At 38.3% G+C, this 26,643-nt stretch overlaps 1 protein-coding gene across 1 annotated transcript in view; it reads right to left on the minus strand.

The window, feature by feature from the left end:
- Positions 1-1,719: 1,719 nt before the first annotated feature.
- The window catches only part of LOC123506030 (chromodomain-helicase-DNA-binding protein Mi-2 homolog), a 57,446-nt gene continuing 32,522 nt past the window's right edge, over positions 1,720-26,643 (minus strand). The window contains exons 24-34 of the mRNA XM_045257856.1: positions 21,215-21,309; positions 17,310-17,401; positions 16,092-16,278; positions 15,628-15,733; positions 14,916-15,112; positions 9,938-10,177; positions 9,517-9,791; positions 8,784-8,949; positions 7,932-8,126; positions 6,556-6,730; positions 1,720-2,679 (exon numbers count right to left, since the gene is read on the minus strand). Of these exons, the coding sequence (XP_045113791.1) occupies positions 2,492-2,679; positions 6,556-6,730; positions 7,932-8,126; positions 8,784-8,949; positions 9,517-9,791; positions 9,938-10,177; positions 14,916-15,112; positions 15,628-15,733; positions 16,092-16,278; positions 17,310-17,401; positions 21,215-21,309 (1,916 nt within the window). The 3' untranslated portion in view covers positions 1,720-2,491. The remainder of the gene's footprint in view (positions 2,680-6,555; positions 6,731-7,931; positions 8,127-8,783; positions 8,950-9,516; positions 9,792-9,937; positions 10,178-14,915; positions 15,113-15,627; positions 15,734-16,091; positions 16,279-17,309; positions 17,402-21,214; positions 21,310-26,643) is intronic.

Here is a 26,643-nt window from a genome sequence, read left to right on the forward strand (position 1 = left end):
GCAAATGTAGTACCAATCTACAAAAGTGGATGTCGCATGGAACCATTGAATTATAGACCTGTTTCTTTGACCAGCATTATGTGTAAGATATGTGAAGAAGTGATCAAAAGCAAGTGGTGTGAGTTCCTGGAAAACAAAGAAATACTAAGTGAGAAACAGTTTGGCTTTAGAAAAGGGAAATCGTGTGTATCAAATTTGCTATGTTTCTACTCAAGAGTGGTCGATATTTTACAAGAGAGGGATGGATGGGTTGATTGTGTATACCTAGACTTAAAAAAAAAGCATTTGATAAAGTACCACATAACAGATTGATGTGGAAGTTAAGTAGTATCGGAGGAATAAGGGGGAAATCTGACGGAGTGGATGAGAAATTATTTGACAGGTAGAGAAATGAGGACGGTAGTGAAGGGAGTGAAGTCAGAGTGGAGGAAGGTAACCAGTGGAGTTCCCCAAGGTTCGGTGCTTGGTCCCATCATGTTCCTGATCTATATAAATGACATGCCAGAGGGAGTGAGAAGTTATATGAATATGTTTGCAGATGATGCAAAGATTATGAGGAGAGTGAGGAATATGCATGACTGTAATATACTGCAGAAGGACTTGGACAAAATATATGAATGGAGCAGGACGTGGCAAATGGAATTCAATACCAACAAAAGCTGTGTAATGAGAATGGGTAGAAGTAAATATAGACCATATAAAGACTACCAGCTGGGGGAAGACTGTAATTGAAGTCAGTGAAGAAAAAGACTTGGGAGTGACTGTACAGAGTAATCTGTCTCCAGAAAAGCACATTAATAGAATATTTGGAAAACGTACAGCATGCTCCAAAGTATAGGATGGGCATTTAATTACCTGGACGGGAACATGATAAAGAAAATATTGACCACCCTGATTAGGCCACAGTTGGAATATGCATCAGTAATTTGGTCACCATACATGAAGAAACATGTCAAGAAACTGGAAAGAGTGCAGAGGTTAGCAACAAGAATGATACCAGACTTTAAGGAGGTACCGTATGAGGAGAGGTTAAATAGGCTGGAATTAAGCATGTTGGAAGAAAGAAGAGTCAGAGGATATGATAACAATGTTCAAAATAGTACATGGAGTGGACATATTGGATAGGGAGAACCTGATCACGATGGCATCCAGTAATTACCTAAGAGGACACCCAAAGAAAATACTGAAGGACTCCTGCACGAGCGACATCAAGAAGTATAGCTTCCGTATCGGAGCATTGATGCATGGAACAAACTGAGCAGTGGATGTGGTGTGTGCGGCGCAGTGTCAGTCAAATGAAGGAAAAATTGGACAAGTGTGGACAAAGAGACAGGACATAGAGAGCTACGGCTCGGGCCCTGTAATCACAAATAGGTAAATACACACACACACACACACAAAGAAGCTGATAAGTGCACAGTGATACATTCCCTCCCAAGCAGTGATGGCAGTAAGCTTGGATAAGGTAGGGAGACAGTGGCTGCACAGAGTATATCATGGTGCAGTAACAGGCTAAGCAATTTCAGAATTTGACATGATCAGTTAACGTTTCCCCACATGATTTCTCTTTAAAAACAAATTAATGATGCAAAAATGGTGTAAACTGCACAAATTTTTCCCGATCCGCCAAATTCCTCATTTACCAACCCCACCTACCTATATGTACACACCTGTATCAAAACACTTTTCCTAGTTGTGAACTAGCAAGTACATACAGGATTCTCAATACTAAAAGTTTTTATTAGTCAACTATTCACAAAAGCAATGTTAATCACAACCAAGATGGGAAACTGTTGATGAATTTGTTTAGCAGAAATACATACTGGTGCATTTCATAGAAAAAATAAATAAATTAATTCAAATTCATATGAAACAAATATACTATCCAATGAACATATGAACATGTTCTGTTAGTTCAGCTGCTATCCATGGCACATCCACAAATTTTGAATACATGTATTTTGAATTTGATATTAATCAATCAGATAATAAAACATTATGATGTTCTTATAGGATGTTTGAAGTATGAAGATGTGTGAATAAATGTTGAACAACCATGCCATCTCAAAATGAAAATCATTGGGTGGGCTTCAGTCACCAAGCAACCCCTGGAATGGTCATGCAACACAACTAACAATACCACATTCCTTGTTCAGAGGTTATTGGGCAGCTTAGTTTAATGGCAGTCAGGAGCTTATGAAATAAATCTTAGTGATCAAATTCATCAAAATTTTCAATTTGCTACTCCAATTCTAACTGATTCAATTGTCATGTGTATATATATATAGTTTAATTATAAAAATGCATCCTGGAGAAAGCAAGTACTAGCCAATGGTTCTAGTTTTAGCATACAAAGGTTTGGATTTATATGAAGACAGTGGGGACTCCTGACCACCGTAACAGCCACACTCACCGAGCCGGGTTAGTGTCACACTGGGCCACGTAGAGCGGCAGTAGCAGCAGGAGTAGCATCAGCAGCATCAGCATGGTTCTACTTGGAGGCAGGGTTGGCAGCCATGGGAGGGATACCTGGGAAGGCAGCCTGCACAGCACCTGGAGTTGTTGCAGCGCCGGGAAGTGAATACTGAGGTCTGAAGTTGGCAAAGGCAGTGTTGCCCAGGTTTGGCAGCTGGCCTGCAGGACTGTAACCAACAGGGAATGGCGTAGTCTCAGGCCCTGCTGAAATAAAGCAAACATTGCAGAACTGTGAATAACCATCTATGAATACCAACTAACAATATTAAAAAAGATCCACTAATATATTCAAACATTCCAACAATATAAGGCAAAAATACAGAAAGAATAATGGACAAACAATGCTGAAACTTCAAAATGATAATAAAAATAAACAAATGAATAAATAAATAGATAAATGAATAAATAAAACAAATAATAAGGAAAATAAGTTTCACATTGTATCTAGTATGTAGGTATATACACACTAGAAATCTCATGATTACAGCACTTAGCACCAAAAGGCCTTGCTGGATAGCAATGAATAATGTATCATTATCCCCCTAAGCTCTCCAATGCCCACTAACCCAATTATAATGATCTGCAAAAATAATGATTACATATACTATATACTCATAAATGTAGTAATAACAACAATAACAATACAATGCTCTGAACAATATAACTAACAATAACAAAAACATAAAGGCTACATTACAGGTGGTGTTGTACTACGGCACAGTAATAAGTAATGTTAGGCTAACTCATGGTGGTTCCTGTAACTCGCTCTTTATGAACTGAATGTGCACTGCATTATACAGGTGAAAAATGTAGTGCATCTAGTGGTAAATTTTTGCTGCATAATACATCAAAATGATGGATGTTTCCATACTACCTAAATGTTGGCATTGGAAAACATTGCACAATGAATAATGCAGACATTTAAAAGACGTAACTGCAAATAATGAGGAAAGGCTGGTATGCCTGTGCATGCATATGTAAGAAAACTAATTGTCGCACTTTTATGCTACGATTGGCAGTTTCGTAAAGCCATTAACCACTGATTGCTGATGCTAGCTTATTAATTAAATAATTTTTATGCTCAGTAACTCTGCTGTTTAAAAGTTTAATTAGTTTCTGTAAAATCTAGTTCTTGGTTTCTTTATCAAATCACCTTTTATGTATTCAGTAAGCAAGGCTATGTGACATGTGCAAAAATTTTCAATGTAACAAAACTGAGGCAGTTTGAAAAGATTTAGCAGGCTTTAAGCAACAAGGCTATAGAATATTATGTAAAATAATTAATGGTGTAACAGTTCTAAGAGATGGGAAAGCCATTGTCAAACAATGACCAACATTATAGTTGGTCATCTACATGTCAAAATCCTTGTCACTGATAAAATGGGCAATTTAATTATGAAAGAGCATCTACTGATAATTAAAAAAATCATGAATATTACGGGAATTAGTGCTGGTTCTGCATCTGGTATTTTAATATGATTTTGGCATGAGCACAATAACTGCAAAATCTGTCCTCAATGTATTTTCCACTAGAAACAGCAACAACTTGTCATGTAGACCAGGATCCCTATTCTCCAGATAACACTGTCAAGTCTATTTCAGAAATATGCAATCATAGGAACTTATTTAGTTTTGGCCACAATGCTGTAAAATGTCACAAAAAAATTTAACAGTATGTCTCTTATTTATTATGTATACACAGGTGTGTACAATAATGAAAGTGGTAAGCAATTGTGTCTGATAAATGATGATGACCAATGATACACAGGGAGTTTAAGAATATATTGTTACAAAGCACATATGATTGGTTAGAAAATCACACAGTATAAAATCCATCATTGATTTAATTTACCAAGAATTTTAGGGAGCAAATGGCTTGAATTTGTTTTACTTCCTGTTTAACCAAGCTGAGCAGCAACACTACTAACATCACATAGCAAGCAACTCAAGTAAACTGTTAGTAAACTATAATTCATCTGCAATGCCAACAGCAAAGAGTTTTAATGATGACAAAGCTGGTATCCCCTTTAAAGAGTGACTGTCAATACAAGTTATCTATTTGAATATATTCATATTCACAAACATACTCTCACATCTCAAGCTGACATCTAAGCGAGAGAAGACTTATCTTCAAAGCCTCCAGGTTTCCTGATTTTTGAGTGTGTGTGTGGTGTACGACTTCCTTTTCAAATGCAGTGCTTCATATATTCTCTATCCACACCAACTTGTAAGTTACCCTGAATAGTAATCCAACATTCAACCTACATCCTCAAACACACAATTTTTATTTTAATTCTCATTCACTCAAGTTCTAGTCTTTACACAATCTTCTAACTCCCTTATCCCCTACCTCAATCTCTCAGTCAGATTCAATAAGTATACTAGGCTGGCAATCTTACACTGGTGGCTTACAAAAAGCACTACACACACACACACGATTCATACTGTATGCCCTGACAGCCCAGATGGAAAGGAATAATTTTTCAGACTACCATACTACACCCTAGTAGCATAGGCATAGCATAGCTGGCTACTTGCATCCATTGTAAGGCCTGACAGCATACTCAGGTTTATCCCTGCTGTTTCATATTAAGACCTGTGACCATTCCCTAACTGGGTCCATGTGCCAATAAGCTCTGTTAATTGTGCTCACACTGCCCTCTAGGAGTCAAAAAGATCATGCAATTTTCATGAACTTTCCTAGATCACACACATACATTCTTCCTTATTGCAGTCTTACCATCTACACAGTTCATTCACTACAGGCAAAGGCCTTCCTTTTAACATTCCTCCAACAGCATGTCTGACCTCAATATTCTCTGTACTCCATACCAAATAATATGTTTAATATAACCACCCTAGCACTGAATATGAAAATAATATGTAAATAAGCAAAGGACCTGGAGGAAAAAAAAAAAAAAAAAAAAAAAAAAAAAGTACTAGTTTCTCTACAAATATGGGCATTACATGAAAGATCTATTCTTGTTTCACCCATCTCAACGGAGCAATTACTTATCCTCACACTTTGGCAAAATGCCATTTCTCCGTAAAACATTTAAAAATCTTGATCCCAATGTTTTACAACTATAAACACAAACCATGAAAAATATTAGAAATTACATGAATTTCCATAATTACTATTTCTGGTACACAGCCTCTCTTCAAAAGGATATTTTCTCATGCACCAAAATACACCAACACATCAAAACTCCTCAATGAATCTTTAATAATCTTGGTGTTTCACTTATTCACAGCAGTTTTACTGCACAAAATAATTAAGGGACCACCAATGCCATACTTCCTGGTTCTCATCATTCTTGGTTCTCATCATTGGTATGTTGTACTTATAAAATACTTTAGAGATGGAAAGAAGACCTGCCAAGAAATTAAGCATGATCTACTTTGATACAAAGCTCTCTACTTCTCACCAACAATTCCTTCCAGCAATAAAAGTTTAGGATTTTTTTCATTTTAAATAAAATACTTTCAGAATGAACTAACTCTCAGTACACATAATCTATTTCTGAGCCAAAACACATACATCACAAATAGCTGGGGCACTAAAAAGCCATGCATGGCACTGAAAGACTTCAGGGAGAACAGCCAATCAAATAAACCATGAATCCTTCCACCAAAGTTTTCTAAGTGCAAACCAAAGAATTAAAATTTACTTCATATGTTAATCCCCAATAGCACATTCAAAAAGCCAAGACCTTAATAAAGTATTGGGTTTTCAAGGTAATGAGTTTCAAAACACTAATGAGAGTAAATACATGGAAACCAACAGTTGTACAAATTATGAATAAACTGATTGAAATATTGAAAAGAAGCCATTAATTTTATAATAAAAGAAGAATAGTTCAACATGCATGTAAAACTATACATTTCCAAGAAGGTCATTAGATATGAATGGCAAAAATAATGTAAAAGTAATAAAGCGGAGGAGAAAAAAAAAGAAGCAAAATTAAGAGGAACCTCAGTGAAGAAATTTGTTTTAACACAGATGACAGGAAAGAAAATAAAACCTGTTCATCCCTAGTAATGAAAGAAAGGCTAATCTAGCAGCAAATTGCCCCTCACCTGCCCCTTGACTGTTCTTGTCCAAATTACCAGCTCCTGAGGCCAAGCGAGACAGAATGGACCTCTCTGACATCTGCAGCCGCTGGGCCACAGGTGGGATGCGAGCGAGGGAGGCTGGTAGGCGTGTCACATCAGACTTCATGTCTGACAAAAGCTCCTCCAGTTGGTTGAGCACCTGGAAAGGATTACACCTTGAAAACAAAACTCTCTCTCTGGATATTCTAAGCAACTTGGCATTACTAATATACCTGAAGGTGAGATTGAAATAAGCCAAGAATCCTGCATTCTTAACTCCTTCAACATGAGGATAAGTATTTTGCATCCTTGTAGTGCTCATGGCATATCCAAAGACACAAATACTGCGTCATGGCTGCGTTTTGCTAAAATTAAGTTTTTCCCAGATACAGTAAGAGATCTTACAGAATGTAGGTGGTAAATGGTTAAATGGCTTACTTGACTTTCATCATTATTACAAAGGAATATGATCTGCTTACACCAGTATAAGTACTGATGCACCCTGCAGCCAATAATTTAATGACTTTTTTTATGGAACCAATATGTAATTATAAGATTCATTACAATCAATTTACCATAAATGAACTTTCAGCCATTTTCTGTTGTTTGTCATCTTCAGAAAATTTCAAAGAGCAGCCAAACTATAATTAGTTTTCTTTTCACAAAAATTTGCATGGGTGATTACATAATGTACATACCTAGAATGAAAAATCACTTACTATTTAATTCTTATTTCCATTGAGAGAGAGAGAGAGAGAGAGAGAGAGAGAGAGAGAGAGAGAGAGAGAGAGAGAGAGAGAGAGAGAGAGAGAGAGAGAGAGAGAGAGAGAGAGAGAGAGAGAGAGAGAGAGAGAGAGAGAGAGAGAGAGAGAGAGAGAGAGAGAGAGAGAGAGAGAGAGAGAGAGAGAGAGAGAGAGAGAGAGAGAGAGAGAGATATGCCTCTGACTGAGTCAGGTGTCCCCCACCACCTCCCAGCCTGGATATGGTCCTAGGGCCATTTTCTATTGCAGAGTGAAGAGGTTAATACACTTACTTTTTGTTAAATCTATCCTTTGCAAGACTCCATATTAACCAGTCAGCAACAATGAGTAAGAATGATGACAATCTAAATATCTTAAATTCTTCCAGATTCAGGTATATTCACCATGAATTATATATATACCTTGCATAATAGTAATTCCAAACTAATATCTTTCTTTCATGGCATTCTATTACTTGAAATAATGTTTTTACCATACACATCCGAGCAGAACTACTCTAGAACCATCACTTTGTGTAATCAATGAAGGAGATTGCAAAATACTGGCAGGCTTACAATGAAACAAAGCTGGTTGACAGTGATGCCAATAATGGCTCCATACCTTGTTGAGCACAGCATTGGCTGGTTTATTTCCAGCCAATGACTCTTTGCTGAGATGTTGGTGAGATTCTGCCAAACACTCCACTTCGGCAAAGCGAGCATTAAGGGCACAGGCAGGGTGGTGTGGGTCCTGCTGCAAGTTGAGGAATGTTGCACGCCTCAGCTGCTCCTCAATTACCAATGCTTGCTCCAGTAACTGCAGCAGAAATAAATCAGGAAAGGTAAGATAAGCCTGCTTTGAAACAATGGCAGGTTCAGACTTTTAGGGAAATTGCCAAAATACATACAAATATTATTTTCTATCATTGATGTAGCTGATAAGAAGTACCCTGAATCCATCAGCATAATAAACTTCACTAAAACTTATTGAATGAGTTTTGGGGACAATTAATTGTTTGTTTAAATTCCAGCTGTTTTTTACAGGGGCAGCTGTGTCTTTGGACGAATTCCTTTTGTTAAGTTATTGAGTGTGTATACATATAAGCTTCCCAAGTGTGCCTCTTTCTTCTGGTACTACACCATGCGACACATACACCTAGTAACACATCACACTGTGTGGCAAAACCATTGTAACCATCATGCTGTTTAAAGTTGAAATCATTTGTGCACAGGAAATAAAGATTATTGAAAGAGCTCACACATCATTAATACTAGTTTCACCTTATATTCTAACATTAGAACTAAAATCTAAATGACAGCTCCTACCTCCTCCCTGAAAATTGTTTTTCTCTATCTTATCATGGAGTCATCTTTGCTGTTATGCAATAATTTCTATATCCATAACTGCTGTATTCATATATAAAATATTTCAAAAACTAAGAATAATAATATTTCATCACTGATCACAACTCACTTTGAATCTTCGTGCCAGGAATTTGTTTTTGATTTCCAAGAAATTGCCCTTGCCCACATCCATCTTGAAGGGTTCATTGATGATGGCAAACCGCATGTCATTTTGGATGTCTTGCCAACGACCATAGCCATGCGTCACAATGCCCGCCAGCAACCAATAATCATGCCTGGAAGAAAAGGGTCTACTATTAAATTTGTAGAAAGGAATTCATCAAACCAATTTTCATTATTTTAGCTGTTAGCAATATGCAAAATGTACTACTTCTGATCTTATAATCACACACACACACACACACACACACACACACACACACACACACACACACACAGGAGCAGGGGATTGGACAGACATCCACACGTAGGTTCGAATCCCATCACATACCACCTTGAAACTTTGCCATTTGTCAAGTGGTTTAAAGTTACCTACATGTCAACATGGTACCCAGATTCTAGGTGCTTACACCAAAGATGTCCTTCTTTGGTGATATTGGCCCTAATATGGGTACCATTACAAATAAAATTGCCTGCGTCACTAATGGGTGGAAACTGAACACCACTTCCCATTCATACTCTTGAAGTATAGCTACAGGTGCTGTAGGCCATAACAAAAAAGTGATTACTAGCTATAATATTTTGGAAGCAGCATGGTAGTAAAGATTTACAATTGTTACCTTAATCAGGGTACAAATACTAAACATTGCTATATATCACAGTTATTGTTCCTTCAGACATACCTGCGATGCCAGATTTCACATTCTCTGCCAGGCACAGCTGCTTTCTCTTCATTCTGCCACAGTGTGTGAAGCTCTGTGAATCCTCCATCTGCAATGTTGAACATGAACTTTCTCTTGGAAATGGGTTCAATCTCCTTCTTCTTGGTCACTTCCTTCTTGTCTCCATCCTTCTCACCATCTTTCTCTTTGTCTTCTTCTTTCTCCTTCTCCTCTTCTGGCTTACCATTCTCTTTCTCTTCTTCTTTCTTTTCTGTCTTCTCCTTCTTTTCCTCAGTCTAAAAGTTTAAAGGATTTGTTGAAAAAATAAAACTAAGCTACAAATACCTAGGAAGAGTAAATAGATCAATACATATTCCAGAATATTATGTAGATCATTAATATTTTCCAAACGTCACAAAAATGTTTTAAAATCAATTCTCACCTTGTCACCTTCAGGTTTTTCTTGTGTTTCAGTGATTTCCTTAATTTCCTCTATTTCTGCTGGTTTCTCCTCTTTTTTCTCTGGCTTCTTCTCTTCCTCTTTCTCCTCAGCCTCCACCTCATTTTCCTCTTTCTTCACTTCCTCAGTTTTTTCACTTTTCTCTGTTTCTTCAGTTGGTTTCTTTTCTTCAGTTTCTTCTTCTTTCTTTTCAACGGTTGCTACCTCTTCTTCCTTCTCCTTCTGCTTGTACCAAAATTAAAACACATTAACTACAAACAAGACTACAAATTGAACAACATTTACACTATAGTGAAATTCTATGCTTTGCAATATTTCAGTAATCTTTAAACACTGTATTACCTACATATCTTCCATTCAATTCTCTCTCTCTCTCTCACACACACACACACACACACACACACAGCGTAGCTATCATGCCAATCAGACGCATCTAAGCAGCTTACAGAAAAAAGCTACAACAGGAGTTGGAGACTGGCCTAGACGTATGTACTGGGGGGAAGGGGGCCATAGGTTCTCCTGTCTCCAAATTATTTAAGTGTTGGATCATATATACGGAAAGAATAAGGAGTGTGATGGAACAGAATAGTGCTGCCAAACGTAAGATGGAATCAAAACATACCCCATCGTGTGAAAACCAGCGGTACATTGAAACCCCTGTTGGTCTAAGGAAACTAACAGATGATATAATGGACAAGGATTTTTCTGGATTCAGGAATGAACGAGGTAATATGAGAAGGTTAATAAACGTAGAAAGGAAATTAAGGTATATAAAGAAGGTGACGTCGTTAATGGACAAACAGGACCAACAGACAATGAAAAAGAGAGCTGAAATTGAGATTGGTAGAATGTGAAAGGATCAGTGCAATCAATCAGGGATTAAAAGAGGAGATACAAAAAATAAAAACAAAATGATGTACTAAAAGCTACATGCCAAGACTACGAAAGCTCCTTAAGGAGCTTGCAGGTTAAAAGTGCAGGATGGGATTCTGGACAGGGTAGAAGGTGGATTGGGTGAAAACAAGCTGAAGGAACTACAAAATGAATGGAAGCAGGAGCAAGAAGAGGAAAAAAATAAAACTTTCAGAGGTTGTAAAGAGACAAATTCAGGAGAACACGAAAGTCTCTGTAATTGAAGTTATTAAAGAGAAAGAAGATCTGGTGCGAGATACAGTGGAGAAGAAAAAAAGCTTCATGATTTTTGGGATGAAGGAAAAGAATAATTCAAATAAATTCACGAGAACATGGAGAGAGTACTGGCCAAAACATGGCCCTTGGGTGGCTGGGAGCATTGTCAACTATCAGTAACAATCTTTTGGCAATGTTGTTAGCTGATGCATACTCCTTAAGAGCTGGAGACAGATATGATGTATTTACCTAGTTGTTTTACCTAGCTGAAGTTTTACAGGGCCTGGGCTTTATGCTCGTGTGGCCCCGTCTCCATATCTACACTTATCCAATCTTACTTTAAAAGTATGCACACTCGTTGCAGACACTACTTCTTCATTCAAACTATTCCACGTCTCAATACATCTTTGCGGGAAATAGTCCTGGTGAACTGAAGTGGTCAGCCATGCCTTCGGATTTGATTTTCATACCACAGGTAAGTATTGCTTCAGTAACCCCTTGAGTGCTCTAGGATTTTCGAAATAGCATCTGAGAAGTAGCTTTAGCTTCAAATCCCATTCTGCATTGCCTCCAAGTAACAGAGTTAAGCTTAGAGGCTTTAAACCCCTTCGCACTTTTTTCTTCCTTGTCAATATAGGTCTTACTGGTCATCCTCTTCCAATAAAGTCCTGTTTCATCATAATTTATAACTTGTTTCTTGCTGTACCCTTTCTCTTCAATGTACTTTTCTAATTCTGGCTTGAATTTGTCTGCAGCCTCTTTGTCAGAACTAGCAGCCTCACCTGTGATCTTGATACTATGGAGAGTTGAATGTCGCCTGAATTTATCGAACCATCCTATGCTTGCTTTAAATTCAATGTCTTCCACTCTCATTTCTACATTCAGTCTTTCAAAAATGAACAGCGCTTTCTGACAGATTAAATTCAAAGAGAGACCCATATTTTGACGATTCTGGTTGTTGATCCAAATTTTGAGTAACCTTTTCATCTTATCCATTATTGGCTCACAGTGTTTTGTTAGCATTTTGCTCTACAGATCCGTTACATTCTCCCTGGCTTTTTTATAGCCTCACGATTCTTTAACACCGTCCAGACTGTCGACTGGGCTAGGTCCAAGTTTCGACCTATGGCAGATGTACCTTCTCCCTGCTCTTTCCTCTTCAAAATATCTCATTTTACCTCCAATGTCAGACTACTCTTTCGCTTTGCTTTTTCAACTCCAGCAGTGTCTGCAGAATGTTTTGGGGCGATTATGGGTGCGTCATGATAATATCCACAAAAAACACACGTAAGGATTTCACTTGTGTTCAATGGGAAATGCAGTATGGTGTAAACAAAATGTGAGTGGATACCGTGTCTGTGAATTTTTCTTACCGTAAATAGAATCGAGGGTAGTAATTACCAAATACCATAACTGTGAATTTACCAGAAAATGAAGTACCATATAAAGAGGACTTACTGTGTGTGTGTGTGTATTCACTGTTTGATCTGCTGCAGTCTCTGACGAGACAGCCAGACGTTACCCTACGGAGCGAGCTCAGAGCTCATTATTTCCAATCTTGGGATAGGTCTGAGACCAGGCACACACCACACACCGGGACAACAAGGTCACAACTCCTCGATTTACATCCCGTGCCTACTCACTGCTAGGTGAACAGGGGCTACACGTGAAAGGAGACACACCCAAATATCTCCACCCGGCCAGGGAATCGAACCCCGGTTATCTGGCTTGTGAAGCCAGCGCTCTAACCACTGAGCTACCGGGCCGTGTGTGTGTGTGTGTGTGTGTGTGTGTGTGTATATATATATATATATATATATATATATATATATATATATATATATATATATATATATATATATATATATATATATATATATATATATATATATATATATATATATATATATATATATATATATATATATATATATATATATATATATATATATATATATATATATATATATATATATATATATATATATATATATATACAGTAAAGTCCCGGGTTACGTCGGTCTCGAGTTACGTCAAACTCGTAGTTACGTCAGTCCACTATAAGGCAATTTAAGATTAAAAAATTGAAAATTTATAAATCGTAAAGTGCGGGATTTATTGTTATTGTTGGTGGTTGCCCGCCTCACGCTTGAATACAATAACACCCTGCCTCAGTTCCACCACACCATCGCCCCTGGCAAGAGTGTTATCCTACTTCTGCGTTTACTGACTCAAGTTCTTAGTATCTTGCTCAATGGCACCAAAGAGAAAACTTCTTAGTGACAGCAGTGATGCTAAGAAAAGGAAAACCATTATGCTACAAGAAAAAGAGGACATAATTAAAAGACATGAGAAGGAGGCAGCAGCTGTGTGTGAGGGAGGAAGAAGAAAATGGGAAGCCCGTTACCATGACAACGGGGAGGTTGACGACCTTGAGGGCTCGCACACCCATCACAACAATAACAACTCCGGAGCCTTCGCCTGGGCCACACGACACTCGCAGCTGACTTGCACCGTCTGCGCCTGTCTGCTGATCCCTATTGCCCTTTCCTATTGCATTTCCTGCCCGCTGCCCACGCTTCTACTCCCACCGCACTGCACTACGCTCCCAGCTGTCCGCCCTGGGCGTCACAACATTCGACCTGCCCACCCTCCTGGCGGCCTCAGGCGTCCACCCCTCTCGGCAACCCTTCGCGTTCGTGGCCCTAATCAACAACAAAAAACAAGCTTGTGTTTCATATTCCTACATAGTTGTAAATAATATAACAATATAACCTTTAACTTACCTGAATGACCATAAACAATGATTGGTTGAAAACTCGATAATATGCTTTGAAATGTACGGAAACTCGAGTTACGTACAAAATTGACTTACGTCGTGTTTCAGGAACGTAACTCTGACGTAAACCGAGACCTTACTGTGTACACACACACACACACACACACACACACACAGGGACTCCTCAATTTATTGGAGGGATACGTTTCTGAAGGGATCGCATAATGTGAAAATTACATGAAGTGAACAGATGTGCACCGCAATCCAGTACACCGGAATACCAGTACTTTAGCTTCACTACTACTGGTATTATTGGTATCAGAAGTACTTTGGTATACTTCGATATGATTGCAAATTTCAGTAATTGTATTGCCTCCTTTCTTTGGACAAATTATCTGTGCAATTGTTTCACATAGTGTGGCAAATAAAGCACTACCTAAGTCATGTAATTCCAGACCTGTCACAGAGCAATGCCAAAGGCAGCCTGAAAGTTGGGCCTATGTTTAGCCTTGAGCAAGAAAGATCCTATGATGTCGTAGAATGGCAGCAATTTTTTGTCTACCTTTACTTCCCCCTCATAAACATCATTTCTTTTTTTGCCATAAATACTCGAACATGTACTTACATGGTTGTGTATTTTTGTCTAGTACTGTGTGTGTGTGTGTGTGTGTGTGTGTGTGTGTGTGTGTGTGTGTGTGTGTGTGTGTGTGTGTGTGTGTGTGTGTGTGTGTGTGTGTGTGTGTGTGTGTGTGTGTGTGTGTGTGTGTGTGTGTGTGTGTGTTTCACTGTTTGATCTGCTGCAGTCTCTGACGAGACAGCCAGACGTTACCCTACCGCCTTAATTTCCAGCAACCTACTCTTTTCATTGATTCTGCATTTCAAACTAATTCCTCTTTCCTTATAATTGGCATAAAAATCTCCCATTAATGATCTGTTTTTGTCTCTACAAACACAAGTTCCTTTCCTCTAAAAGTTCTTCAGACCTAAAAAGATGATGAAATAAATAAATAAAAATTAATAAAATAAAACTCCTTTCTTCTAACTCACACTCACCTTTTCCACTTCTGTTGTTGCTTCTTCTTTCTTCTCTTCAGTCTCTTTATTCTCTGGTTTCTCTGGTTCTTTTTCTTCTGTTGTTTTTTCCTTTTCTTCAGTCTTTTCCTTGTCTTCCTTTTTGTCTTCTTCCTTCTCTTCCACTTCTCCTTTGACAGAGGGAGCAGGAGAAGGTGTAACACTAGTTGCTGGAGTACCTGCCAAAGGAAGCTCCAATGAAAACATGCTTGACAGCAGGTTAGGTTAGGTACAAAGCAATGTGGTCACAATGAAAACAATAAAGCAGCATTATCAGCATCAACATTATCATAACTCAGTTTGTGAGAGCACAGGACAATTAATCTTTTTCCACAACCTTTTCCAAGCAACATTTATCTATGCACACCTTTCAGTCTCCCATTAACATAATATCCAAGGCAACCTGCAATCTCACTCAACAATTATTTGTCAATCCATGCTAGGCCACATCCTCATATCAAATATATTCCAAAAAATACCTCCACAATAAATCCTAAAATCTATTCAACATTTTCAGTTTAAGCCTAATCTCTAAAAGAATTACTGGATCTAAGTCCTTCTTATGCACATCATTAATTCTTGTCCCTCTATGTAATCTATAACACCCAAAAGTCTTGTGTCTTTATACAAAGTAACATATGAGATATCACACTTAACAGAAATTAAATAAAGCTTAATGAAATGCTACACTAACCAGAGGCAGAAGTTCCATTGCTTTTGTCACCCTGTACAGGATCAACAGGCTTGTGGATAGCTTCTGGCATAGAGTAATGACCATTTATAGTCTCAAATTCAGATACCTGAAAAAATAAGCATATCCAAATAACATCAATAAACCAGTGAGAGAGAGAGAGAGAGAGAGAGAGAGAGAGAGAGAGAGAGAGAGAGAGAGAGAGAGAGAGAGAGAGAGAGAGAGAGAGAGAGAGAGAGAATGTGTATGAGAAGGAACAGCTTCATACTATGGAAGAGCAGTCAGTATTAAGAGAAAGGAAGAATGAGAATGAAAGAACAAAAATGTGAAAGCAGGTTTCTGCTATGATCATACTCTAGATGGGGTTTCAAAATGTCATTTGACAGATATGAACAACATGAACACACTCAAAATTTATACCTGAATTATCAGTCCATACAATGCCAAAGAATTCTAAATCAATTTACCTTTTTACGGATGAGTGACATAACTCCAATCCTGGTGAGCACGTGCTGTCGGCTGAGCCCCTCACGAGGAACACCATCAGCAAAGGTCTCAGCATTGTCGTTACCGGGTTCACACAGATGTCGCATGAACAATGAAGTATATGCTCGGAAGCACTTTTCACTCTTCCCTCGCAAATCACGCACTAACCTGAGAAAGTTTTTATAAGAATACGTCAGCATCACTGTTAATGATGTCTCATTCCCTTGTGGAGGAGTCTCCCACCATGGCACACCTCAATCCCCTCATACATTACCCAAGACATGCTCTTACACTGTTATCAACACACAAGTGAGTCTCTTCTCAATGATATTCTTTCTTCACTTTTATGAAATGTGCATATTCATTCACTCATCAAAAGTGCAATGTGGTTATGGGATAAGTAAGAATTGAGTATGTGAATTTCAGAATCCAAGAAAAGTGCCCAGTAACTATAGTAAGATCAGAAAGTTACAAAATAACCATGAAGGGGAGAAATGTGTCTATAGATGTGGAAAGATTGAAGGTATGCCTTGATGAAAGGATAGTTAAAGAAGAGTATTCACCTTCCAACACAAATATTCTGGTAAGAGCCCTGAAGATGGAATAGTGTTCAACAGCATAATAGAGAGCATACTGTGGAAATGAGTTACCTGGAAAAGGAGTGTCAAATGACTAGACAAGAGGGTGAGAGCAATGAATGTGTGCAAGAGATGTGGTATCAGCATCAGTGCAAGAAATATAAATTGAGGAGTGATGGAATGGGTGACCAGAAGATACTGAGCTAACATAGCCATACTGAAAGGATAAAGAATTAGTTTGTAAAGAAGTGTATGTGAATGAGATTGAAAGTGAAAAATTGGGGAGGAAAGGCCACTTCGAAAATGGAAAGATAAAGTAAACAAGTACAAGTGTGACAGAGGTGTTGGTAGAAGCCAAGGAAGTCAATGAATTGAGAGGAAGAGATGGAAGTTTTCTGCCATGGCCATCCACTTGGGAACACTCCTGAAGCAAGTAAGGCAACAAGATATAAGAAGGACATGGAGATTGGCATAATTTTCTAAAAAGTCTCATATATTACACAATGAATAGAGATCAAATACATGAGGAGCAATACACATCTCAATCAGATTTATCATATTTGCAATAAAAGAAAATATGAAATCATTGCAAGATTCTACCCTAACACACATTGTACTCACCATTGTGAATTGAAGGCTTCTTGGGGGGGCATACCATATCGCATCACTGCATTAAGGAATGATTTCCGTTGGCGAGCGTTAAAACCAAGAACCTGAAAAGTCATCAATATTAAAAGATCATAAAAACCAATGATGTTCTTGAGAATTTAAGACCTGTAGTAACATCACTAATCAAAAGTATCAAAATGGGGAGAGAGAGAGAGAGAGAGAGAGAGAGAGAGAGAGAGAGAGAGAGAGAGAGAGAGAGAGAGAGAGAGAGAGAGAGAGAGAGAGAGAGAGAGAGAGAGAGAGAGAGAGAGAGAGAGAGAGAGAGAGAGAGAGAGAGAGAGAGAGAGAGAGAGAGAGAGTGTGTCCTGACTTAAGCGCGGTTCAGACGAACAATGTTTCCCCTCTTGAGTTCCCGCTGTTTAGGGAACTTATTCCTGCTAGCGGGATCACACCTCTGCTATTGTTCACACGTAATGGAATTTGTTTCTGCCAGCGGCAACTTAAATTGTGTTTGTAAACATCAGTTGTGACCATCACGGAGAACCACGCACAACATTTCTTCAATTGGGAACGACGCCAAGGCCTCATTCAGCAGCAATGGGGTTACTTTTTACTGGCAGTCTGCCTGATGAGGGAGCGGGATGAACAACCCCGCGTCTGGACTCGCCCCTGACTGTCAAGAAGGCATCAAGAGAGTGTGTACTATAGGCTGGTGAGGGAGTTGGCTTTGGAGGACCCTCGCACTCTTCGGGAGTGGATTCGTTTAGATCGAACTCACTATCATCACCTGCTACAGCTAGTAACCTCTCTCATAGAAAAACAGATCACCAACATGAGGCAACCTGTCAGTGCTGGAGAGCGAATGATGATCACTTTAAGATACCTTGCATCAGGTAAAAATTTACGGTTTTCTATTTCAATTAATGCACAAAATTAGGTAAATATAGAGAATCATGGAATAATGTCATACATAAATAAAATGTGCACCAGTGGTTGTATTATGATGCATACAATACGAAAATGTCACTCTTGGTCACCGCAAAGCCTCCAAAAAACTCCCTAGGTTTAGGAAATTCCTACAATTATAGGAAAATTTCCCTAAATAAGTATAAAACCTAGTACAGTTTTTTTTTAAACTAAAATTTGATCCCATTTTAAAATCTATAATCTAACTTGGCATAAAACCTAGTACACGTTTTTTTAACTTAAATCTGAACCATACCACTCCCCACTACCGGGTTTATTTAAGTTTGTTGGTCTTCAAGGAAATATTTGAAGTAGGTAATAATAATTAATGAAGGAGTAATTTGCGAGAGAAAGTGTATAGAAGAAAAAGTGTCTTAGAATCATGTCTTTTTGTTATTGGTGCACTTATTTTTTGTCTCAATAATTATTCCACGATTTTCAAGTAATACCCAAAATTATTTTTATTTGTTTGCCACTTCAATTACATCAGCCCTCATTATGGCCCACAATTAAATTGATTTGGTTCGTGAAAGTAATCAATGAATTAAGTAAATTTGTAACCCGAAGTAGTAGTGTACATATTTTACAGTTACTGTTTCTTACTTGTAATCCAAATTGTTCAGCATGAACAGCAGTAACTGCATTTGCATTATTTGTTGAGAGTATTACTTTATACCTAACTCCACATTACTATTATTCACACACACTTATGGTAAAAAAAAAAAAATAATAATAAAAAAAATAATAAAAATGTTAACCGAGGTTTACTATCGTTGCTATTTTCAGGTGAAACACAGAAGTCCTTGGCATACCAATTTAGTCAGTCGGAACCTGGTCTGCAGCATTATTCCAGAGGTGTGCCAAGCAATTTACCAAGCGCTGAAACCAACCTACTTAAAGATGCCCAGCACAACAGAAGAATGGCAACAAATTGCTAGTGAATATTTCTCACAGTGGCAGTTTCCTATGTGCATAGGGGCAATAGATGGGAAAAGAATATTAGTTCAAAAGCCAGCTAATTCAGGATCACAGTTCTATGATTACAGAGGTCAATTTAGCATGATATTGCTAGCTGTGGTGGATGCAGATTACAAGTTCATCTACGTGGATGTTGGTGCTTGTGGTAGAGCAAGCAAGCGATGGAGGTGTTTGGGACAAGTGTACCCTGAAGAGTGCATTAGAGTCTGAAGACAATATCCTTAATGTTCCTCCTAAATTTACACTCCCATTTCTAACAAACAATGTCCCTATGTACTGGTTGGAAATGAAGCTTTCCCACTGAAATCCCATTATATGAAACCATATCCAGGAAAAAATTTAACACAAGAAAGCAGAATCTTCAATTATCGGGTTTCTCACGCAAGTAGAACTCCAGAGAATGCATTTGGAATTTTGGCGTCACATTTTCAGGTGTTTAAAGTACCTATTAGAACATCTCCAACCACAGTTAAGAATATTGCACTTGCTGCTGTAACTCTACATAATTTCCTAAGAGCAAGCCATGCTAAACAGAGAGGACACAGAGAATGCACAGCTTAATTATGGTCAAGCACCAACATCCACAAGCTGGTCTTGAAAATCTGCCACTACTTGCCAGAGGTCATGCACAAGATGCCAAACAAGTAATAGAAAAATTTAAGGAATACTTCAATAATGAAGACAAAGTACCTTGGCAAGATAGGATGTGCTTCCTGCACTAGGCATGCACAATAGGAGAACAGTGTGAGTGTGTGTGTGTGTAATTCACCTCGTTCGCCTGCTGGTCACCCAGCCAGTCTTCCCCATTACGGAGCAAGCTCAGAGCTCATAGACCGACCTTTGGGTAGGACTGAGACCACAACACATTCCACACACCAGGAAAGCGAGGCCACAACCCCTCGAGTTACATCCCGTACCTATTTACTGCTAGGTGAACAGGGGCCATACATTAAGAGCTTGCCCATTTGCCTTGCCGCGCCAGGACTCGAACCGGCACTCTCGATTGTCAGTTGAGCGTGCTACACTACGCGGTGTGTGTGTGTTACTTACCTACTCATCAGGACATAGTTATAACACCATTTATCAATAACCAATAAATATGATTTATCATTGCTTATGATTTATATATTATCTCATAAAGTAGGCATGCACAATACGAGAACAGTGTGTGTGTGTGTGTGTGTGTGTGTTACTTACCTACTTATCAGGACATAGTTATAACACCATTTATCAATAACCAATAAATAATAAGATTTATCATTGCTTATGATTTATACATGGCAATCTCCTCAAAGACCTTGGCACGAAGCTTGTGCTTGGGATAGCCAGCATCCTTTGGGTCCCAGAGGCAGCGTTGTTCTTCTACCATCTCACAAAGACTTTTTACTGCACTTCTGGACCACACTACCTCACTTGACATCATATAATTGTCAAACTGAAAGTCGAGAAGGAGACGAAACTTCACCTAAGTTTCCGACAGCGGGATCAAGATCACCGTCCAATCGGAACCTCAGGAACACGGAACTAGTTTCCAGAAACTGATGCCGTAACACAGTTCCGCAACATTTGGTGCCGAAACATAGGGAAACATTGTTCATCTGAACCACACTTCAAGATTCAACTTTAATATCAATACCAGTAAATAAGTAAAGATCTGTATGAAAGGCGAGTGAAATAAAGTTTGTTAACCATGGAAAATACTTCAAATTCCAACAAAAGAGAGTAAGTGAGAAATTAAGCTAGACTTTTTTTTGTCACATTTGTGCAAGAGTGCCTTTATGCCAGGGCACAGCTCTGCCAAGGCTCCTAAGTCTCTTAAATTTTCTAGTCCATCTTTTACAACCAGAGTAATTTCTTCTTACTCAGGTCAAGATTCATGGACACAATGAATCACTGAATAACCAGAAATGTGCAGGTCAAAATTAATGGACAAAAATACATCACTAAATCACAAGAAATGTATTCCATCTTACCTCAATGTTGCCACCAACTCTGGCCAGCAGGGGTGGCAGGGGACGGTCCCTGTCATGGCGATCTGCCCTACGTCTGGACCGCCTGTTGCCATCATCTATAAAATGTGCAAAAATTAGTAATGTGAAGCAAACTATATTCCAAAATACTTATCTATCTTGTTTCTTTTCAATGCCTTTCTTAATTGAGGTACATCTCACCAAACCATACATCTCATAAGCTGTCAAACATGGTAACTGTGATGCAGAACTATAAAATCTAACAAATTGATCATTACACACAATTTTAAAAACTTAATAAAAATTAATCTTAAATATACACTTTGTTCACACATCCCAAAATATTTTGTTTAATAAATATTTTCAGCTTTTATGAATGTCCACATTTTCTTAACTTTAAACATCATAAAGTGGAACCCCGGTTATCAAACTTAACAGATTCTTGAATAATTGTAAGCCCAAAATCTGAAGTGTTTGAAAAGTGAAACCATTTTTCCCATGACAATCAATGTAAAAAAGATCAATCTGTTACCAAATACTAAATAATCATAATCTTACAACAGTCACTCGTACATAAAATTGTAGAGAAAATCTCATGATACAAGATGAATAAATCAGGGGGTCGATTTTATCATATGAACATAAAAAATATGACAATCGGTTTGGGATTTGTAAAAACCAAAGGTGAGAGACTTCTAGCTCAGTTACCCCTAATATTGCAGTTGTGGCTGTTTTTACTCAAGTCTCACAGAAAGCAGGCAGAGGATGATGTGGAGTCTGGTGCAGACATGCACTGAACAAGGCCTGTAGCATGACTAACATGCACATTGTAATCATGTGTGCAGGCTGTTGCATAGTTTGTTTGAGAACCAAAATATGGTTGTTAAACAATCCAACGGAGTTCAAATTTTTGTTCAAAAAGTAATTTGTATGAGAAAATGTTAAACAATCCAACTGAGTTCAAATTTTTGTTCAAAAGTAATCTGTATGAGTATAAAAAAAAAAAAAAAAAAAAAAAAAACAATCGTAACCAAGGTTCCACTAAATTGTACTATCTAAGAGGCTTAAATAAACAAACAAACAAACAAACAAACAAACACACACACACACACAGAAAAAAGCCAGGCATCTTACATTTTATCAATATCAACTAATTAGTCACACAATGAAGGAATTTATTGTAATAATGAAAACAACAATGATTTACCTTTTCTACTGATGACCCAGGTATAAACCACTGGAATGAGGGTAATATGACTGTTTCTGGTGATAATAATGTATGTGAGGATGAAGATGATAGTGGTAGTGGAAGATGATGAAGTCCCTGCCACAGTTTCCACCATTCTGTAGCAGAGTGGAAGTAACAGCTACTTCCCACCCTCCAATATCTCCACTTCCTCAGGTTCATTAGGCAAGGTAGTGGAAGTATTGGGGATGCATTTATCAGAGGCATTACTAAGTGGCTTGAAAAAGTCATGTATTTTCTTCTGTTTGGCTTTGGCAGACACCTGTGCATTGCCAGTAGTACCAGACTCCTTAATACACATGTTGAGCTGTTTATTTTGAAGGAGAGGAGCCCTAGCAGTAGGTAGGATTGGTTTTATGTGACTGGCTATCTCTTGAGGCTCAGCAGTTTGACTAGGTTGGATCCCATCCTTTGAAACTGATTTTGGAGTAATATTCTCATCAGTCTGGATTTGACCAGATTCAATTGACTTCACAAAGCTTTTCTTGGCAGATTCAGACAATTTTTTCTTGCAAGGTTTTTTGGATTGCTCCTTGTCAAAAGGGATTAAATTTTTCCTAGCAGAATGCACTGGAACCTTTTTGCTAGATAAGGCTGAAGCTTTCCCACCAGGCTGGACCGGATCATTTTTAATCTTCAAGCAAGTCGTCACTTAAAAAAAAAAGAAAAATTAAATGCTTTTAACACCTGAGCACATGAAATTAATAAATATTAGTATATATGCTTCCTATTCTTTTCAATTATACAAATGCAATCTATCCTTGATTTGACAAAGTACAAAGGATAATCATGAAATCAAACTGCCACTGAGTACATAAAATTTTTTTGTCTAGGCTTCTTTATAAATCATTGTCATTTTTTAATTACCATATATCCTGGACTATAAGGCAACTGGATAATATATGACAGACCCCAATTTTTGAGGTTTTGAGCTATTATCGCTGTACAATACGACCTCCTTAGTGGTGGAGAGAGCTGCTGCTCATATGGTTGTCCAAAAGGTAAAGCATCAGTGACAAGCCACAATGTGAAGGGGTTGCATGGTGGTCGATTGCCTCACGTAAGTACATTAGCATCATGACAAAATTCATTTTCCTTGTTCTGCACAGTTCCGGGTGTTTTTGAGTTGCAAATGGCTGAAATATGCATTACTTTTTTATTGCTGGCACCTCACTGGGCCATGGGGAGCTGTAACATGATAGGCTTGGGTGGCCATTCTAAGTGTGGGGGGGGTGGGGCTTCAGCAGATTTCCCCCCATCTATTGGCAATTTTTCATAAATCACAGGCTGGCCTTCATTCTCCAACCTTGCTTCATCTCCTTTACCCTCTGTCTCTGTCTTTCTCTCCCTCTGCTTCTATACAAGTCTGCATTTCCAAAACTATTTCCGAAATAATTCAAACCTTGTTTCAACTAACCCCTGAAGTAAAAATCAAGACATGTTTAATGTATAAAGGTCTTTCTCCCCATCCTAAATGTGGCATATGAGTGCAGGAGTGCAACCTTGCCGATACTTCCACTTGATCTGATTTGCCATTCTATACAGAAAACACGCCTTGATTTTTATCTCAACGATGATGTGGAACAAAAGTTACGATATCAGAAATACACCAATTTATATAAAAACAGAGGGAGAGAGAGAAAGACAACTATTAAAATGCCAGTTTTTAATGACCCAAGTATAGCCAGACATTGCCATGCAGGAGAATGCTATAATGGAGGAACTGGTTCCCACCTTATCATGTAGCTTTAATTTTATAATCAGATTAGCTGTGACGGCTATGATTGGCTAGCTTAAGGGGAGCGTCTGGTTTAGATTGGTGTTGTCATATTTCTGGTAAATATGCATGAAACACTCTGATTTTTATGCTGTGAAGCATTGGGGACATGTACATCAATATTAGACATTCATCCCCATTCTAGTCCCCAACACTGCCATGCAATTATAATTGCAACTAAAACTTACAAGTGTTATTTTATCATGGTGAAAGCAACACCCAAGCTAAAAGGGTCACAAGAAGAAGAAGAAGAAGCGGCCAAGTCACCGCGAGTCTCCGCCGTGTCTGTGGCCAATCTCATCTCTGCTTTATTTTTTGGTATTCCATGTAAGATTTCACTTTATGCATTACAAAACAATCCTTTCTTGGGGGCAAGGTTTGTTAAAAGTTAATAGAAATGTTGTTTTGTGAACATAAATGCATATATAAGACGTAACACCACCTCGAGAGATGGTGTTCCCAGCAACCTGAGACCAACCCCGTTACTGTCCCTCCAAGCATTCATGGATGTTATTTCGCAGCAGGAGGTTGTTCTGACGTTAAAGTTTCTTGAATCCAGCTCCTGGCAGCCAATGAGCACTTTTATGTGGGCTACCAACCTTCACCCGCCAACAGCAACGAATCTTTGTGGATGCTATTATACGAAGGTTGGTATTTCACCAGGAGGTTGCTATGGAGGTTGTCCGTACCAACATAGACAACAACCTGCTTCTTGGATCCAGCCCTGGAGCTCCCACCTATCGGCCAGCTGCAGAACTTTCTGGCGCTCAGTTTGAAAATGCGGTTGGGACAAGTTGCTTATAATAAGCAAACCGATCACGCAAATTAAATTAATTATAATATTTTTTCGGGCACGTTATAACAAAAATGTGTAAAACAAGTTACCTGCACACTCAATACTCAAATGAAAAAGTTAAATTTAATACTCGAAAAAATACCTTATAGTCGAACGTCTACACCGCTGTAAACAAAGGCTCCCTGGTGTCCCAGTTCCCCCTCCGCCAGTTGTGACGTGCTGCCATAGTCATCAGAATAACATTTTCTTGCATTTTATCTGTAGTTTTTCATTTTTAACTTACATTAAAACCAAAGGCTTATTAGTGGTGAAAATATCTGGTAATCAAACAGCCGCACATTTGGTTGTATACAAAGCTCTGTCATCTCCCTTCTTGTCCAAGTATTGAGTCTCCACTGTATGTGTGTGTGTGTGTGTGTGTGTATATATATATATATATATATATATATATATATATATATATATATATATATATATATATATATATTTATGTAGTAAGCTCTGTCATCTCCCTTCTTGTCCAAGTATTGAGTCTCCACTGTATGTGTGTGTGTGTGTGTGTATATATATATATATATATATATATATATATATATATATATATATATATATATATATATATATATATATATATATATATATTTATGTAGTAAGTCCTCCTTATATGGTACTTCGTTATCCGGTAAATTCACATTTACAGTGTTTGGTAATTACTACCATTGATTCTATTTACGGTAAGAAAAATTCAGATATGGTATCTGCTCATGTTTTGTTTACACCTTATCATAGCGCCACCATGCCATGCACCCACCACGATAATCAGTCTCTTCCTGCGTTTCCCACTGAACACAATGAAATCCTTATGGAGTGTTTTATATGGATATTATGAGTAAGGGCTGAAATCCCTACTGTCCCTTAGCCTCAGGAGGGACATCATCTGATAAAATACATGGCAAGTAAAAATTAAGTACAGTAAGCCCCCGCACTTGACGAAATTCACTTTTGGCAGTAGGGTGGCCACGGACCACCAAATGTACGCTTGGCGATTTGAATTCAAACTTGGCAGTCCCCTGGCGACTGCATGGTGAACCACGCACCTTTCTGGTGGTCAGACATCTCTTTAAACGTATCAGAATGCAGTGTGAGAGTCTCCTTCAGCCATTTTGTTTGTACTACCTCTGTTCTGCCAGCATGAGGACGAATTCTGGCGATTTACCGCCAACATGGCCTCTAACACAGCAAATCCTTAGTGGTTTGATTATTGAAGAAAATAAGAAAAGTCAGCGGTTGCGAGGCAGCAAAGGTGAAAGACGAAAAAGATTTTCAAGGCACTACTTTCTTAAAGAAGCAATACCTGAAAAGGAAGTATGCCAAAAGATGTTTTTATCTACTTTTGGCGTTACGCTCGAGAGCTAGGATCATTACAGAGAAGATGCGACAGTCAGGAAGTGGCATTGTAGCACCAGATGGAAGAGGAAAACATGGGAAACAAGAAAATATCCCCAAATCACTAGAGATAATTAAGAAGCATATCAACCAGTTTCCGGCCTGGAAAAGTCATTATGCTAGGGCAAACTCAGAAAGAAAATATTTGAATCCAGATCTCACAATAG

This window comes from Portunus trituberculatus, chromosome 19, assembly GCF_017591435.1.
Source record: "Portunus trituberculatus isolate SZX2019 chromosome 19, ASM1759143v1, whole genome shotgun sequence".
Classification (NCBI taxonomy): domain Eukaryota; kingdom Metazoa; phylum Arthropoda; class Malacostraca; order Decapoda; family Portunidae; genus Portunus; species Portunus trituberculatus.